We start from the raw sequence: 18263 nt of genomic DNA, 5'->3' as shown, positions 1-18263 counted from the left end.
GATGACATGTCAATAAAGGTTCATCAATTTTAACAAATGTACCAGTCTGTTTCTAAATATTGATAGTGGGGGAGGTTGTGCATGTTTAGGGGCAGGACATACATGGAAATACTGTACTTTCCACTCAATTTTGCTATGAACTAAAACTTCTCAAAAATAAAATCCATTACAAAAAGATAGTTTGTCATTTATCATTTATTCAACAAATATATAAATGTAGTCATTGTACCAAGGACTATAAAACATTAAAAATACTCAGTGCTGCCCTAACCGGTTTGGCTCAGTGGGTAGAGTGTTGGCCTGCGGACTCAAAGGTCCCAGGTTCGATTCCGGTCAAGGGCATGTACCTTGGTTGCGGGCACATCCCCAGTGGGGAGTATGCAGGAGGCAGCTGATTGATGTTTCTAACTCTATCCCTCTCCCTTCCTCTCTGTAAAAAAATCAATAAAATATATATTTTTAAAAAATACTCAGTGCTATTAAGAGGTGGTAGCTGGGCATTCTCAAACACTGCTGTAGAAGTGTAAGTTGGCACAACTTCTTAAGAAAGTAATCTAGCACCACATATCAAAGCATTAAGACTTCAGAGCCTGCCCTGGCCAGGTAGCTCAGTTGGTTAGAGCATTGTCCTGATATGCCAAGGTTGTGGGTTTGATCCCCAAACAGGACACATACGAGAATCAACTAATGAACGCATAAATAAGTGGAACAACAAATTGATGCTTCTCTTTCTCTCTTCTTCCTCTCTCTCTCAAATCAGTTTTTAAAAAAAAACTTTAAAACCCTTTAACCCAAAAACTGAGCTTCTAAAAATATATTATAATAAGACAATATGAAATGCAGACAAAGGTTTTATGTACAAAGATAATTACATCATTATTTATTCTAGAAAAGTGGGGGGAGGGGAATGTCCAAAACAGGGTAATGATTACATGAATGTTAAAATACTCATATGAAAACATTATTCAGCTACTAAACAAGTTTACAAAAAAATTTATAATGGAATACTTATATTAAGTGAAAACAGTAGAATCAAACATTTTCAGTATTCTTTCAACTGTATTTTTAAAAAACTTGATATTCATAAGTACATACAGGAAGGAATATCATTGCTGGGAAGTTAGTTTATAGGTGGTTTCCTCCTTTATTCCTTTTTAAAATTTTATTTTATTTTATTGATTTCAGAGAGGAAGGGAGAGGGAGAGAAAGAGAGAAATATCAATGATGAAAGAGAATCATTGATAGCCTGCCTCTTGCACACACCCTACTGAGGATCGAGCCCACAACCCAGGTATATACACACCGACTGGGAATCGAACCGTGACCTCCTGGTTCATAGGTTGACACTCAACCATTAAGCCTCACTGGCCAGGCTTTTATTCTTATTTTTTTAGTACTTTCCACAAAACCCAAAATGTTAAATCTTTTTAAAAAAATTATTTAGCTTTCATATACTGGACAGTGTTCCTCAGTATGGTGACAGTAAAAATATGGTAAATGAGTAGAGAAGGAGAAATAAAAGAATATTTATGGGCAGGAAGAAAGACAGAGAATAAATGATGAAAGATTTAGGAGACCAGAAAAAATTAGTATGCTGTTCTCAAAGAAATTTTGCTTTCCAGAGCCCCAAAGACATTGGCTCCAGGATTAACGCTAAATATCAAGGCACATTTAATGTATCTTAATTTAATGCCAGGATACAAAACATGCATTTGGAAATTACATTTTTAGAAATATCACCTTAATAAAAATACAAGGAAAGACAGTAAAATGAACAATGACCCAGATAACAAAAACCCCCTAGCCTTGCGATTCAATCTTCACTGCCCAGACTGATTTGCTGACAAACTTAATTATTAATCTGAACTCAATTCAAAACATATTAAGAACTTACTGCACACTAGGCACTGTACTGGATGCTCACAATACATCAGCAAATAAAACAGGTCAAGGATCCCTATCTTCAGGGAGCTTACATTCTTGCAGAGCAGCAGTAGGGGAAAATAAATTAAAATATATGCACAAGCCCTAGCTGGTTTTACTCAGTGGATAGAGCGTTGGCCTGCAGACTAAAGGGTCCCAGGTTCGATTCCGGTCAAGGGCACACGTCTGGGTTGTGGGCTCGTTCCCCAGTAGGGGGCTTGCAGGAGGCAGCCAATCAATGATTCTCTCTCATCATGGATGTTTCTATCTCTCTCTCCCTCCCCCTTCCTCTCTGAAATAAATTAAAAAAATATTTTAAAAAAATGCCGAAACCGGTGTGGCTTAGTGGATGGAGCGTCGGCCTGCGGACTGAAGGGTCCCGGGTTCGGTTCCGGTCGGGGGCATGTACCTGGGTTGCGGGCACATCCCCAGTGGGGGGTGTGCAGGGGGGAGCTGATCGATGTTTCTCTCTCATCGATGTTTCTACCTCTCTATCCCTCTCCCTCCCTCTCTGTAAAAAATCAAAAAACTATATTAAAAAATATATATATTTAAAAATGTATATGTATGTACAAAAAATAAGTTACCTAGTATTTAGAAAATAAGTGTTATGAAAAAGAAAGTAGAGCAGGATAGGGGAAATCAGAAGCACAGGTTGGAAGTGCAGCCTGTTACTAGAAACATCAGGGTAGGACTCATGGAGGTAACATTTAAGCAAAGACTTATAGGAGGGAGGTATTTATGCTACAGAGAGCTGAAGCCAAAGTATTCCAAGAATAGAAAACTGCTAATGCAAGGGTCCAAATGTGGGAGAATCCCTGGCTTATCAGAGGAACTGCAGAAGGCCAGTGTGTCTGAAGCAGAGTAAGGTAAGCCAGGGGGAGAACAGTAGTGAAATGAAGTTAGAGAGAGGCAATGTTGTGGTGGTGAGGACGGGGAGTTCCATATAAAAAGGACTTGTAAACACTATAGCTTTACTCTGAGGGAAATGGGAAGGCAGTGGAGGATTCTGAACAGTGACATGATCTGATGCTTTTAAAAGAATCACTGCACGTGCATGTGTGTGTTTGTGTATCTATGTGTAAGGAGGGTAGGGAGTCAGGGGTAACAAAGAGATTACCTAGGAGTTTCAAGTTTTTCTGGATTGTCTTTCTCTTCATGTTTAAAAAGTAGTTTTATATACAAAAGGTATTCAGGCCATGTTTACAAAGAGGGTTTTCTCTTCCAAAGTGGAATCTTGAAGAATGTGTCAATGGCCTGCAATTGTGTCCTTAGCAGGCATCTCAAAATACTAATTACCAAACATTTCTCTCTTCTCATTGCCCTGACATGAGTTCTGGGCATCACCCTCTCTCAGGGGAGAAGTGAAAGGAGGTTATGCAGTACAAGCAGTGATAACAGGATGACGTCACAGGTATGCCTCAAAGAAGCCTCCAGGGAGTTCACTCTGCAGTGATTTACTCTACCCTGCCAACGCCAGCTGGAGAAGGGATGAAGAAAGCTGACAAAACCTTAAGCCCTAGGCAGGCATTACAAGATCTTTCTCCCTCCAGTCTCCTACCAGCCCCTCCCCTCTTTCAACCACTGATCCTTGCTTCAGAAGCCAAAGTGTGAACAGCACGTGTCTGGATTTCAGAAACCTGCCCAGCAGTTGGAAATTCCCTGCAGCGTGTCAATTGCTGCATCTGCTGCTGGCACTTGGGGCAAAGAATCACATGGGCATTTTCTGAAATAAGCCTCAAGATGGGAATCTGATGTCTGAAGAGGGGACTAAAGAAGTCAGAACACCCCAATTACAATAAATAAATTCCTAAATATATTACAATCTGCCTTCTAAAAAGGAAACTGAGACATGCAAGCAAACCAAACAGCACTAAGAACAGCAGTAGTCAAGAACAAAAGCACAGAGCACCCTGACTAATGGAAAGGATTTTATGGGCCAAAAGGGTTCACCAGATATGTAATGTAATGTGACTGAAACTAGAGAGTACTCTATTCCAGATCTCCAGCTCATATGCTCTTAGTAAGAAATGTCTGCAGGCCTCTCTCCCCACTCTCCGTGCCTTTCTTCCCCACTCAATTAGTCCTCTGAGCAGTCTATATACCTTCAACACCTCTTAGGAAAATCTAAAAAGGTGAACTCAATAACCCCACCTGCCATAAAACCAGGAGTAGAAAAAGGAGCTATTCTCTGAAAGAGCAGCCTACATGCTCTTGCCCCCTAGATACAGGTGCCCTAGCCACACTGCTCAGAGACTGAGCTAAAAGAAGGCTAGAGTCTGATGGTAAAAAAGGAAAAGGAATCGTAGCATTTCCTCTAGGCAGACTAGGTACCTAGAATTATTCTCCCAATTCAACAACTAATTACTCTGGAAAAAAGTATTTTTAAAATCTTTTTTAGAAAGTATTGATGAGCTAGTAAATTAGAATGGAATCCTCTGGTCAGAGATTGAATAAAGATGGGGAACTAGAGATATGTGTGGGATATAGCCCGGCTTAACCCTAAGAACATTTGCTACCTGATGAACTTGGTTTCCAAAGTTTCATATGTACAGCCAATATAACAGGATGCCCAAGATCTGTGCCATAAGGTTGGGATCCCACAGAGCTACAGCCAAAGTATAGGAGTGAATAAAAAATAACCCTTAGCCCCTTGAGAAGACAGCTGGAAATTCACTGTGTCAAACCCTGGGTCTGACTAGAAGAGAAAAATATATTGCCCTGAAAATATGGACTGTACACTAGTCCTCAAAGGGTGTGCAATCTGAATTCACATTACCTGGGTGGTATGAAAACCCTCAGGCGGATATTTTAATTTAGAGGGGTTATTTTAGACTTACACTGGGCTGTGAACAACAGCAAACTTAAATCCTATCCCCATTTCCACCCCAGGTCTCCAAGAATTCTCACTAATGGAATCCCACAGAAAATAAGCAGATTACAAGAAAAAAATTTTAATTACACAAGAAAATTTTAGAAGGTACATGAGAACAACCAGCAGAAATGAGATTAGCAGAAACTCACCTAAGTGAACCCATTCATCATAGTCTTTAAAATAACCATGTTTAATATATTTTAAAGACATAAGAAACAAGCTTGCAAATATGTTCAGGAAACAAGACACTACTAAGAAAGTAGTTTTGAAGAAAAAACTCAAAACATCTGGAAATAAAAATTTATAATTAAAATATCAAACTCATTAGGACATATTTAACAGATTAGATATAGCTAATGAAAGATTCAGTGAACTGAAAGACAGAGTTAAGAAAGTTATCTGGAATGTAGCACACAAAAAAAGAAAAGTCAGAAAAATGAGAGAGAACTTTAAGAGACATTAAAGACTGAAAAAGGTCTAACAGAGGTCTAATCAGTCAGAGAAGAGAAAGCATGGGTAGATGCAGTATCTTTGAAAAAAAAGATGCAGATGCTAAGTATCTTCCAAAACTACTGAAATCAACTCACAACAAATACTTAGCTGAAAAAATAATAAATACAAACCTAGACAAATCATTAAAACTGAAGAACATCAAAGAGATTTTAAAAAGACCTAGAAAGCACCCAGAGAGAAAAAAATAGATTACTTTTAAAAGAGAAATAATCACAACAGTGAAAGCCCAGAGACAGTAAACTATCTTAAATGGCCTGAGGGAAAATAACTGTAACCTAGAGTTCTATTACCAGCCCTGACCAGTTTTCTCAGTGGTTAGAGCATCGGCCTGTGGACCAAAGAGTTGTGGGTTCCATTTCTGGTCAAGGGCATGTGCCTTGGTTACAGGTTTGGACCCTGGCCCTGGTCAGGGCACGGACGGGAGGCAACTAATTGATTTATCTCTCTCACTTCTCTCTCTCTCTCTCTCTCTCTCTCTCTCTCTCTCTCTCTCTCTCTCTCTCTTCCTCTCTCCCTCCTTCCCTCCCTCCCTCCCTCATTTCTCCCTACCCTCCACTCTCTCTAAAAAAAAGAAATCAGTGGAAAAAATTTTCTCAGGTGAGGATTTAAAAAAAAGAAAGAAAAAATAGAGTTCTATTACTAGTGAATACCTGTAAAAGATCTTTTAGGAACAGGAAAAATAAAGCTTTTCAGACAAATAAAAACTGAAAAAGTGTGTCATCAAAAGAACTTCACAAAATAACTTCTAAAGAATATACTTAAGGCAGGAAGAAAATGATCCCAGGTGGAGGGTCTGAAATGCTAAAGGAAATTAAAAGAAAGTAGTAAATACATGGGAAAGTCTAAATAAACATTTACTGGCAAAATAACAACAACAACAAATAAAACAAAAATAATAATAATAATAATTTGTCCTGCCGAGTTTAAAAGAAAAAGAATAAAATACATGACAACAGTCCTAGCCGGTTTGGCTCAGTGGATAGAGTATCAGCCTGCAGACTGAAAGGTCCCAGGTTCGATTCCGATCAAGGGCACATGCCCAGGTTGTGGACTTGATCCCCAGTAGGGGGCGTGCAGGAGGCAGCCAATCAATGATTCTCTCTCATCATGGATGTTTCTATCTCTTCCTCTCCCTTCCTCTCTGAAATCAAAAATATATATATTTTTATATATTTTATTGATTTTTTATAGAGAAGAAGGGAGAGGGACAGAGAGTTAGAAACATCGATCAGCTGCCTCCTGCACACCCCCCACAGGGGATGTGCCCGCAACCAAGGCACACGCCCTTGACCTGGGACCCCTCAGTCCACAGGCCGACGCTCTATCCATTGAGCCAAACCAGCCAGGACAAAAATATATGTATTTAAAAAATAATAAAAATAAATAAAATACATGACAACAGCAGCATATAAGTTAGAACAATAAATGGAAAGAGAATGAATAGAATTTAAGCCTTCCATGGTCCCTGTATTATTTAGGAGGAGAGTGAAAATGCTGAATAACATTTTTTACTTTTAGCAAGACAAGTATACATACTTTAATTTCTAAGGTAACCATTAAAAGAAAAAAAGGAAACTAGTTGGGCGGGGGGCGATGGAAAAAAATCCAAAAGGAAGAAAGGAGAAGAAAAAAAAAGAATGGGAAAAAATATCTGCAAAACATTTATGTCATAAGGGGCTTATCCAAATTATAGAAATAACTCTTAAAACTTAACAAAGATAACTTGATTTTATAAATGGGCAAAAGATTTGAATAGACACTTGCCAAATAATATATACAAATGGCAATTAAGTATATGAAAAGTCACTCATCATCCTTAGTCATCTAGGAAACACAAATTAAAACCAAAATGAAATAGCACTGCAGCCCCAGCTGGTTTGGCTTAGTGGATAGAGCGTCGGCCTGCAGACTGAAGGGTCCTAGGTTCAATTCCAGCCAAGGGCACATGCCTGTGTTGCAGACTCAATCCCCAGTGGGGGGTGTGCAGGAGGCAGCCAGTCAATGATTCTCTCTCATCATTAATGTTTCTATCTCTCTCTCCCTTTCCCTTCCTCTCTGAAATCAATAAAGATATATCAAAAAAGAAATAGCATTGCATATTCACTAGAATAGCTAAAGCAAAAGAGATGGACAATACCAAATGTTGGCAAGGATGCAAAGAAAGTGGAATTCTCAGACACTGCTGGAAGGAATGTAAAATGGATCAAACACTCTGAAAAACAGTTTAGCAGTTTCTTATAAAGTTAAACACTTACCATATGACCAAAGAAATCTACCGTAGGTATTTACCCAAGAGAGATGAAAACATATGTTCGCAAGATACTCATACAAAAGTTCATGGAAGTTATATTCATAACTAGAGGCACAGTGCACAAAATTCGTGCACTTGGGGGGATCCCTCAGCCCAGCCTGCACCCTCTCGCAGTCCGGGAGCCCACGGAGTATGTCTGTCTGATGGGGAGTGGGCCTAAGCCAGCAGTCGGACATCCTTAGTGCTGCTGCAGAGGCGGGAGAGGCTTCTGCCACCACCGCTGCGTTCACCAGTCATGAGCCTGGCTTCTGGCTGAGCGGCGCTCCCCCTGTGGGAGCACACTGACCACCAGGGGGCAGCTCCTGCATTGAGTGTCTGCCTTCTGGTGGTCAGTGCACGTCATAGAGACTGGTCGTCCCACCGTTAGGTCAATTTGCATATTAGCCTTTTATTATATAGGATAGCCCAGAAGGGGGATTAAAACTGGTGGCGGAGTAAGTGGATGCTGCACGGACATGCTCCCAGGACCAAACTGGAATTACAACTAAAATACATAATAGCCCAAAACTAGAAACAACCCAAATGTTCCATCAACAGGTAACTAGATAAACAAAACTGTGGTATATCCATACAATAGAATATTATACAATAAATACAAAGGAATGAAATACTGATAACATGTAACAATATGAACAAATCTCAGAAACATTATGCTGAGCAAAAGAAGCCAGACACAAACGAGCACACACTTATGATTCCATCTATATAAAACTCTAGAAAAGACACATCCAATGCATAGTGACAGAGAGCAAATAAGATTTCCTAGAGCCAGGGATAGGGATGGAGATCAACTGCAATGGGCACAAAAAAACTTTTTGGGATGATGGAAATGTTCTGTATCTTGATTATAATGATGGTTACTTAAGTATATAAATTGGTCACATGTATGGAAATGCACCCTTAAAATGGGTGCATTTTATTGCATATAAGCTTTACTTCAATGATATTGATTTAAAAAATTGGATGGTATCTATCTATATATATATAAAAGGCTAATATGCAAAGTGTCCCCTCAGGAGTTCGACCGGAAGACCGGGAGTTCAATCACTTGCTGTGACATGCGCTGACCACCAGGGGGCGGCACGGAATGAAGGAAGGCCCTGGCCGGCAGCCATCAGCTGGGGAAGGAAGGCCCCGATCAGCCCTGATCGCCTGCCAGGCCTAGGATCCCTACCCATGCATGAATTTCGTGCACCAGACCTATAGTAGTGTATAAATCCAAATATACAAACAATTCTTTTTTTAATATTTGATAAAGTTACAAACAATTCTTTTACCAACTGGTCATGAACAAACATTTTCCACCGTGAGAGGGAGATTCCTCCTTGCCCATAACAACAGTAAATATGAACCCCAGAAAACCTTGATTTGCCTAAACTGTATCCTTCTGCTAGCTTCTTACCTGTGGCCCCACTTGAGCCTCAAACAACTTGGGAGAATTCTGATTCCACCAACTTTCTTATCTGTACTTTAGTCCCTCTTCTAGTCTCAGATCAGATTCAAAGATCACTTTCTTCATCAAAGAACAGCGGCTGCTCAGATATGGGATTTTGTGGCAGGGGATGCTTGCATTGTTGATGTGTCTCAATTAAGTCCAGAGAAGTTTTTGTGTCTTCTGATATAGAAGGCCGGATACTTGAGGCCTGAGTGTAATTTACTAGCTGTGCAAACTTGCTTACATCACTTAACCTTTCTGATATGTTTCTCATTATCTATAAAATAAGACATAAAATACCTGTTCACCTGTCTCAGAGGGCTAATAGGAGAAATCAAATGAGAATTCATATATAGCAACTAAAAAATGTCATTAGATATTATCACAGTGTTGTTCTGTTGTCATTATTGGCCACTACCTCTGAAAGCTACAATTTTCCCCAGACCAACATTTACTTGGTTAGGGTCCCAAGTACAACTTACTTCCCCCAACCTCCATCCCTAGAATACACCAGCTCCCTCTGTGTATTCAATGAACATATCAACCTGAGTCCTCTGTAAGCTACACATTCAGAATTCTATTCCTCAGGAAAAGCTTAAAGAGAGCTCAGAAAAGGCAGCTGGGAATCCTGCTGCCAACATTCCATTCAATTCCATCTCTTTTTCAGAATAAGTCTATCCTGGAGCAAAAAAATCAAATTGAGAAGCTATAAAATGGCAACAGAGATGAGGTATCTAGCTCACATTAACTACTGGGCAATGATGGGATATTGCATTTCTGCACTGTACACCGAAGCAGCCATGTACATCAAACCACACTATTACCTTGGGGCAAAAATAGACATTTCTTCAATTGACATGATAAGAGGCTTAATAATTGGTATAAATGAATTTTCTCCTTCCTTTAGCTTTTCATAACTGCTTCTCCTCCCCAGACTAAAGTAACAGATTCATTCTAAAAACAACATGGACCCTGGAATCCAGAACTGGGTAGGCCACTGAAAACTTTACTTTTTCTTCTTTTCCAGAAAATTCTGAGGGAAGAAGTCTATGCTAAGCATCCTGTTGATAGTTATATCTTGCCACAAGGGACAGAGGGCATAGCTGAAGGATGCATCTTCCCCTGGCCTGCTTTCTAAAGCCTAGCCTCTTCTGACCTTTGAATCTATTTCTCACAACATGTGTTGGCCAAGCTGGCTCTCTGTTAATTTACTATGAAAATGAAGGTCAGGCAGTGCTGATTACCTGTAGAAATCTACCCATGGATCCTTGAGGAGAAAAAGCCCAAGGGCTTCTACCACCAGAAATATAGAAGGAGAATGAGAGGGCCAGTTTATGCCGCTAAACTCAAGCTTAACCCCTTATGAAAGGTGGATTTCCTGTACAACTATTCTGACAAGCAGAGGATTAGGCACTTCATACATTCTGCTTGGGTAAGAGACTCAGACAGAAGTGAACTGCCACAGAGGAACAAATCGCTTTACTGAAGATCTCTAAGGTGGCCGTATGTTAAAGACAAAGCAATTTTGGTTGTGAATGGAATTTCCCAACTAGAGTCAACCTCCATACATAACAATGCCATGTAGGTGTGAGGTCCCCACGCATCTGGGTTAAGCTCTATCAGTTCCATATAGACAGCTATGATTCTCTATCTCTCTGGAGGAGCACGTGTGGCACTTTACCTCCTGCAATTCAGGATTACTAACCAACCATAAAAGCAAGCATAAATGATTATGAAAGGAATGCCAGTCTAGCCCTGCCTCAATCCCAGCCCCTAAATGTTCCCTAAAGGCAGTAAACACCAATGGCACACATAAGAAGTGTCTCTTGGGTGCCCTCTTGCTGCCACCAGGGCTTTTCTGCAAGGCTGAAATAGAGCCCTACCCTATGAACTGGTAGAGAAGGAAAAAGAGGGGCCAGGGCACAGAAAAGGGAAGTTATTCCAGTGGTGGCCAATGAATAACATCCAATGATTTATAGGAAGTATAATCCAATAATGCAGTAAAATAAAACAGTGTGTGCATGAGATGGTTTTGATTCCAGGAATTATAAAACATATTTTTTTAAAAGAGAGAGAGAGCAAGAAGGGAAGAGAAAAAGGAAGAAAAAGAAAAAAAGGGGGGAGGGCAGATTGGAGCAAATTGGGCACAGATGGGGGATGCAATGGGCTTTTAGTGATGCTCTAACACAAATGTTGCTTCAATTATTCCTTTTCAAAAACTAGAGTTTTATTTCCTTAAATTACAGAATTTTTAAAAAATTAAAATTCTTGGCATGCTTGTGGTTTAGATCAACAGTTCATCCTCCAGCATCACGTCAGCCAATCAGATGGCTACTGAAGTGTTAAATGCTGAGGCACGTGGAGAAGTCCCGATTTCTCCCTTCAGGCTTGGGAATGCCATAGAGCGATTACCAATTGTGACATCACTCTGGGAACCACCTATCACCACCACAAGATAATGTTGGACACAGGCCAGGTAAGGAACATACTATACAATGTACGCTGGCTTGCCTTCTTCATCCATACATTCAATAATTACTGAGTGCCTAATAAATTCCAGGCACTATGCTGAGGGACCCTAAACATCCCTCAAATTTATCTGTCCCCAACCACTTCACTATAGAGTACTAGGATTCTAGATTCTTTGTAGTCCCACTAGTGTGGGATTTTTGCATAGGCCTCATTCATTAGAGGAGGAGATAATAGCTCCCCCACTAATAACCCTGAGTGTTAAGATCACTGCTGAGACTGGAAAGTTTAGTTGGTAAAATGATGTGGCATAACTCAACTTATTTTCTCCTATGGACAGGGGGGCAAATCTGACCTCACAAACTCTACCTCCCTGAGCTCTGGGGAAAACTAACCTAGGAAAAGGGGAAAGATGCCTTTCTCTCACCACCATCTAAGCTTTTTCATCCATTTTGTCTTGTGAGGGGTCCAAAGCTTTTAAACAGTTCTCTGTCTCTCTTGACAAGGAAAACACATCTGAAAAGTAATCACACTAAAGTGATAGTATCATTCCTACTCCTGGACTATAGGTAATTTGAAAAAAAAAAAAAAAGACAGTTATACAAGGGTAACATTGAACACACACACACACAAAATGAATTAGGGGAAAATGAATTAGGGGTATCATAAGGGACATATGTTTTAGTAAGGACATCCCTGCTGCTCTCCAAATCATACTTTAGGTCCACATCTACAGGGAAAGCCCAAGCACAGATTGAGAGGACCTCGACTGCCTTGGGGACCACTGATCACCTCTGCTTCATGCTGGAACGTTCCTTCTCCACAGAGTCCAGGAACTGACTTATGCAAACACCCACCCAGAAGGATATGTCCAAGAAGGAATGGAAAGAAAAATGATGGCCCAGATGTTCTGTAACTTGCACTGACTGCCAAATCACCACAGACCCCAAGCACCTGGGAGGGCCAAGCAGCATCAGGCCCTTGCTTCCTGGTTTCAGACAGTCAGGGTCCCGCAGCTGGGTGGCTGGCGACTCCGACAGCAAGCAGAGTGGCTTGGAGAGAAGACTTTAGAAGGGCACCGGCTGACAGGACTTTGGGGCTGAACACTCAGGGCTGATTTATCACTTCCTTACTCATAAAAATGTGATTCAAACTGCTGCTGATTAGTGAAGGATTTAAACCTTTACCCTCTCCCCAACCCCCTTCCCTCTCCACCCCCGGCACAGATGCTGCTGCTCAGCCACAACACCCCCTTCTTGCCACTGTCCATGCAAGCACAGCACAGGGGCCCAGAGAAGATGACTCATATGCTGGGAAATGGAAAAGTGCATCTTCCCACCAACCAGCCCCGCTGTGTGCTCTGCTCACCCCTCTCCCAATGGCAGCCCACACAGTGGGGTCTGGACAGCCGCCTCAGCTGCACACCGGGTACTTGGCAGCACGTCCACAAAGCTCTCTGACCTAGTTGAGTGTTATATCCTGTGGTCCAAGCTGTTTATCCCTGAAACACCCTAGGAACTTCTGACCACCTCGTATCATTCTCCTCTTGGCCCCATTGCCTCATGGAGGTGAGCATCAGGACAAGGCCAGAAATGAGTAGCAGGCTCTCAGGCACAGGCTCTGGCATGTCCTTCCTGGCTAGCAGGTCCTCATACAACAACCATGGAGAAGAGCACTAAAAAAGTTCCCTGGCCTCAACCGGGGGAACCACCTATTTCCTTCTTTCTCTGTTCTCACCATCTCACCTTCCCTTCGTCTGTATTTTTTAACCTTTACTAAACAACAGCTACAAGAAAAGGACTCACTGGTGGCCTATGAAAGGCCAAGGTGTTCCTTTTCATGGAGCAGAAGCTGCTGACAACAAATGCTTCACAGGCAAGAGCCGCAGGTCCTTTACATTCACACCTCCCAAGATTGCAGGTCACTTGATGCTAGAAAAATACCTTGGCAGAGGCTACAGCTCTGTGATGGGCAGCTCACTGAACTCTGTGGGTTGAGGTTAGAGGAAGGCAGGACAATGAATAGGAGGGCACCTCAGGAGGCCCCATTTCCTGAGTCCACTGAGCTTCCTACTTGGTAGCAAAACCAGCAGAGTCATGAAGAAGGAATCAATCTCCTGCCCCTTTGGACTTCACAGCCTTACCAGGACAGCACTTTACAAACTTTATTTCCTCCTTCCTGGAAACCACCACTGTCCCCCAGGACTGCATGCATCCTCCGAGCTGTTCTCGGGAATAATTAGCCAAGTTCAAAATGGCACCTCAGCCTCTGCATCTTGCCTTCTGCTGGGAATGCTAAATGCTGTAAGCAGGCAACTTGAGCGGAGAAGATCTTCTATGATTCAGATATAACTGAAAACCCAGAGAGACTAGCAGAGGGCCTTACTAAGTCCCAGGAAGAGCCAAGTTTCAAGGGACATTGTGGCAAACCCACTCATCAGTAAGCTAATGTAGAACCCTCAAATATAAATGGAAAGGAAAATAAATCAATTTCAGAGTGAGAGAAAGCAACAAGAAAATGTGCAATAAGACCCTGGCCGGGTAGCTCAGTTAGTTATAGCATCATCCTAATATGCCAAGGTTGTGAGTTCGATTCCCAGTCAGGGCACATACAAGAAGCAACCAACGAATATATAAATAAGTGGAACAACAAATCGATGTTTTTTCCCCTCTTCCCCCTCCCCCACAAATCAATAAATAGAAATTTTTTTTAAAAAAGTACAATAAGAGAACTAGCGATAACCTGTCCAGAAACACCAGGTCTGTTTTACAATGGAGTCTCCATGGGGCAATTCCCATTTCTTGGCATTTCAGATAATAACCTTTCAGCCAGGAAACCAAACTTTACTCTCTGTCAATGCTTTAAAACAATTCTTTGGCATCATGGAACAAATCTCTCTTGCAAACAAACACACAAAATAATGTTATCCCTATATTACATATTTCCATAAAGTTAAACCACATATCCTTACCTAGATGGGAAGGGAAGGGAAATAAAGGGAAGGGGGAAGGGGAAAGGAGAAAGAGGAAGAGGAAGGGGAAGAAAGAAAGGGAAAAGGGAAAGGGAAAGGACGGGATCCTGGTAACATCCTTTGGCTGTGACCTGGTTATCAGAACATTTAAAAATCACGCCAATCAGCATCTCTCTGCCCTCTCCCACCCCATCCCCTGCCTCAAAAAACCTCAGTGTTCCAAAAAGCATTTCAGAATACACACCAGTATGTTAGCCAAATTCTGGGCCTGGTGATTTTTGTGCTTCCAATTTGAGTCACCAAAGCTCATCAATTCTCTGTTCTTACTCCCTGGCAGGCTCCCACAAGGGATATCCCACAGGGAACTAGACTTTTCCATATTGAACAAACAGGGTACATGAGTCCAGAAACAGCTATTCCCAATCCCTGCCAAGCGTATGGTCTCTGCGATGAAACATTTCAGCAATGCCTCTCCCCTGGGAGAGGCTCTGGGTCTGCAGACTCCAAGAGGCCTTGCTGCTGCCTTTAGCATGGCCAGATGTGCAACAGCATCTCTGGGTTTGCAAATAAAGCTCTATACCCATGATTCCCTCCTTCCATCCCACCCAAGCACTAGAGAGTCATACAGATTTCAGAGAGCAAATTAAGGATGTGAGAGGCAATGGTGGGGAAGGGTGTGTGTGTGTGTGTGTGTGTGTGTGTGTGTGTGTGTGTGTGGGGGGGGGGGAGATTTAGTGGTATGGTAGCATAGGAAAAAAAGCTAGATTAATCTTTATCTGTCTAGATAAAGAAAGTGAACATGCCTTACCTTTCAACTGGGAGTTGTGTACAGCAAACATGTTGATGGTCATAAGCTGTAGCATGCGAGTACTTCCAACAGGAGATGGACTATGCTGCAGCAATACCTGGAACTCCTTGAGTACCTTCTCAGCCACTGCAGGGAATGTCTCCATCCTACAAATACATCAGCCCATCAGTGAGGGACATCCCCAAGAACACTGGTATATTCATTCTCTCTCTCTCTCTCTCTCTCTCTCTCTCTCTCTCTCTCTCTCTCTCTCTCTCTCCTGTCTCTCTCTCTCTCTCCTGTCTCTCTCTCTCTCTCTCTCTCTCTCTCTCTCTCTCTCTCTCTCTCTCTCTCTCTCTCTCTCTCTGAAAGCAGACAACTAACGCACAGGGTGTCTCCTTGCTACTTTCACAAACCTTCCTACAATCCTAAGATTGTGGACAAATTTAAGAGAAAGAAGTGTTCGAGGTTTGGAGATAAATCAACTCAATTTTGGATAAATTGCTATGAGTTATTATGCTTTGGTATGTTATTTCCTAACCCTTGGCAATAACTGGATTCAAGCTGAAATGAAATCAAAGTTTCTCTCTGAAACAATTGGTTTTTCTAAATAGCAAATAAATTTCCTTTAAGCTCTAAGACCTACATATTCCCCAAACTCTCTGGTTCACGAATATAAAGATTCTTTAATCAAAGCTTTACTTCAGGAAACCAGAAATAGTTCTCTGCTGCTATCTTCTCAGGCACTGTCTCACCAACTGCTCCACCTGAGGGTCCCATATTTCCCCTGGAAGAATTCTCAGACTGAGGGCCCCAATGATCTGTTTCAGCCTTTCCTGTGTTGCTGTCCTCCTCACTCTCACAAGACTCTGCTCATCAAGGTCTGCATGTTTTCAGGCCAGTGGAAACATAATGCCCTGGCCAACTGCCACTCCCAATACAGGAAGAGCCTGTAATGTAGGAAGGTAGAAATCCAGCCAGTGACCTAGGGCTCCTAAAGAGAGGTCATTCAAACCACTGACAGCCAAATGTGGCCACTGGATCCCAAACAGTGGTGCATGCCTGGAGCTCCTTTGGCAATAGGAACAAACCACAGCTGAAGTTGTCAGAAAGAAAAAGCAAATTCAAACTTGGTGCTCGAGAGAGAAGCCAGGCACATTGAGCCTTAAGGCGATGCTGAACAATTCGTGGTCAGCAAAGTATCTTTTATTCATCCTTAACACCCCCACCCCCCAAAGAAATGTTTGTAGTGCACTGGGTGACGGGGTGAGGAAGAGCTTCAGGCTGGATTAATAAACAGCTTCTGAAAAGCCACAGGAAAGGAAATCCTTCTCAAAAAAGACAAAACAGTTTCAAGTCCTAGAGAAAGGTGCTTCTAGTGTAACCCAAACCATGATCCTTTCCCCACTGAGTAGGACCCTCCCCAGGTTAGCAAACTCTAGAGATTTCTGACATCTTGGCAATCTTCATTCATTGCCCTTGGATGGCAACTCTTTTTTTTTTTTTTTAATTGATTTTTTACAGAGAGGAATTGAAAGGGATAGTTAGAAACATTGATGAGAGAGAAACATCAATCAGCTGCCTCCTGCACACCACCCACTGGAGATGTGCCCGCAACCAAGGTACGTGCCCTTGACCGGAATCGAAACTGGGACCCTTCAGTCCGCAGGCTGACGCTCTATCCACTGAGCCAAACCGGTTTCGGCAGGATGGCAACTCTTATTACTGACCTTCTGGTACCCAGAAATCATGCCACAACTATGGGTCAATTACAGTTTATATTCCAGTTCCCTTCTCTGCTGAGCTGTCTTCATTTTCACTGGCATAAAACATACTATGCATTTGCTCCCACCTCCCCATATGCCATTTCAAGTACCCCATCCCCCACAAAAAATATAAAAACACACACACAAAACCCACCAAAAAACCCTCTTTTTTCCCCTCTAAAATGTTTCAGAACCATTAAAACTCTTGGTAGGTTTGGAATGGCAGAATGATATGTTTGGAGCTGGATTGGATCCATTTTCCCCATGGGCTATAACAAAGGTTTCATTTTAAATCCTGACACTGTGCAGCACTCTTTCTGGTCGGAGGTGGGGAGGGGGGCTAGCACTTCTCATTACGAGAATAGCAGAGTTCACTCTGCTTGAAAAGCAGCCACACTGGGCAAGTTTCAGAGCCATGTGTCTCCGTGTTGAAAGGCGGTAGAGAGCCAACACAGAACGACATGACAGAGTGTCACGTGGGACAGTCTTGCTTCGAAGCTGTGTCTGAGGAAACCTCTTCCCTGGGATGGGAATTGAAACATATCCATTAACACTCCCTAGGTCAGACTGGGATCTGAAAGGAGCACGAGGCCAAATGTCCATATCTTCTTTTTTTTTTTTTTTTAATCTTCCCTTCGCCTTTCAACTCATTCGACATCAACAAAAGAAAAAAAAATCAAATGCATAAGGATGTTAGAATAACTTCAGTTCTGAGATATGAGGGAAGATGGATCTCCTCAGACAAAATCACTTTGTCAGGGAGTATCTGAGGGACATGCAGATAAAAGACTCTTCCTCAGAGCTCAATAATGGGGCTTCTGGTTCCCAATTTTGTAACTAAAATGTTATCTGATTTTGGCTTCAAATTACCTATAAGTAGTTTTATGTCTTCCTCTTTGCTCCACCCCATATTATAGAACAAAAATCATACTAAAACTGAGATAATGACAGAATACAATTTATGTTTAGAAACAACCCACAAAATAGAATTATGGTTTTAATGGATACATATGTAAATATGTAAATGCAGTAAAAAGGTCTGGAAGAATATATAACCTGATGTCTAGTGTTATCTCTTTGGAGAGCACAGGGGCTTGGGAAGAGCTGAAAGAAATTTTGCCCTTAGCTATAATGTTATGTTTTTAGAAGGAGATTTTGTATATTACTTAATAATTGTTAGCCAAGATGCAGCAATAGCAGTGGCAGCAGAGGA

The 18263-nt window shown here is 41.8% G+C and overlaps 1 protein-coding gene across 2 annotated transcripts in view; it reads right to left on the bottom strand.

The window, feature by feature from the left end:
* Positions 1 to 18263, bottom strand: part of SMG6 (SMG6 nonsense mediated mRNA decay factor) — a 219430-nt gene that overhangs the window by 145359 nt on the left and 55808 nt on the right. For both annotated transcript variants that reach the window (XM_008147894.3, XM_028155061.2), the window contains exon 10: positions 15306 to 15451. In XM_008147894.3, the coding sequence (XP_008146116.2) occupies positions 15306 to 15451 (146 nt within the window). The remainder of the gene's footprint in view (positions 1 to 15305; positions 15452 to 18263) is intronic.

Source organism: Eptesicus fuscus, chromosome 20, assembly GCF_027574615.1.
Source record: "Eptesicus fuscus isolate TK198812 chromosome 20, DD_ASM_mEF_20220401, whole genome shotgun sequence".
Classification (NCBI taxonomy): Eukaryota; Metazoa; Chordata; class Mammalia; order Chiroptera; family Vespertilionidae; genus Eptesicus; species Eptesicus fuscus.
This window is presented reverse-complemented; position numbering and strand designations above follow the sequence as displayed.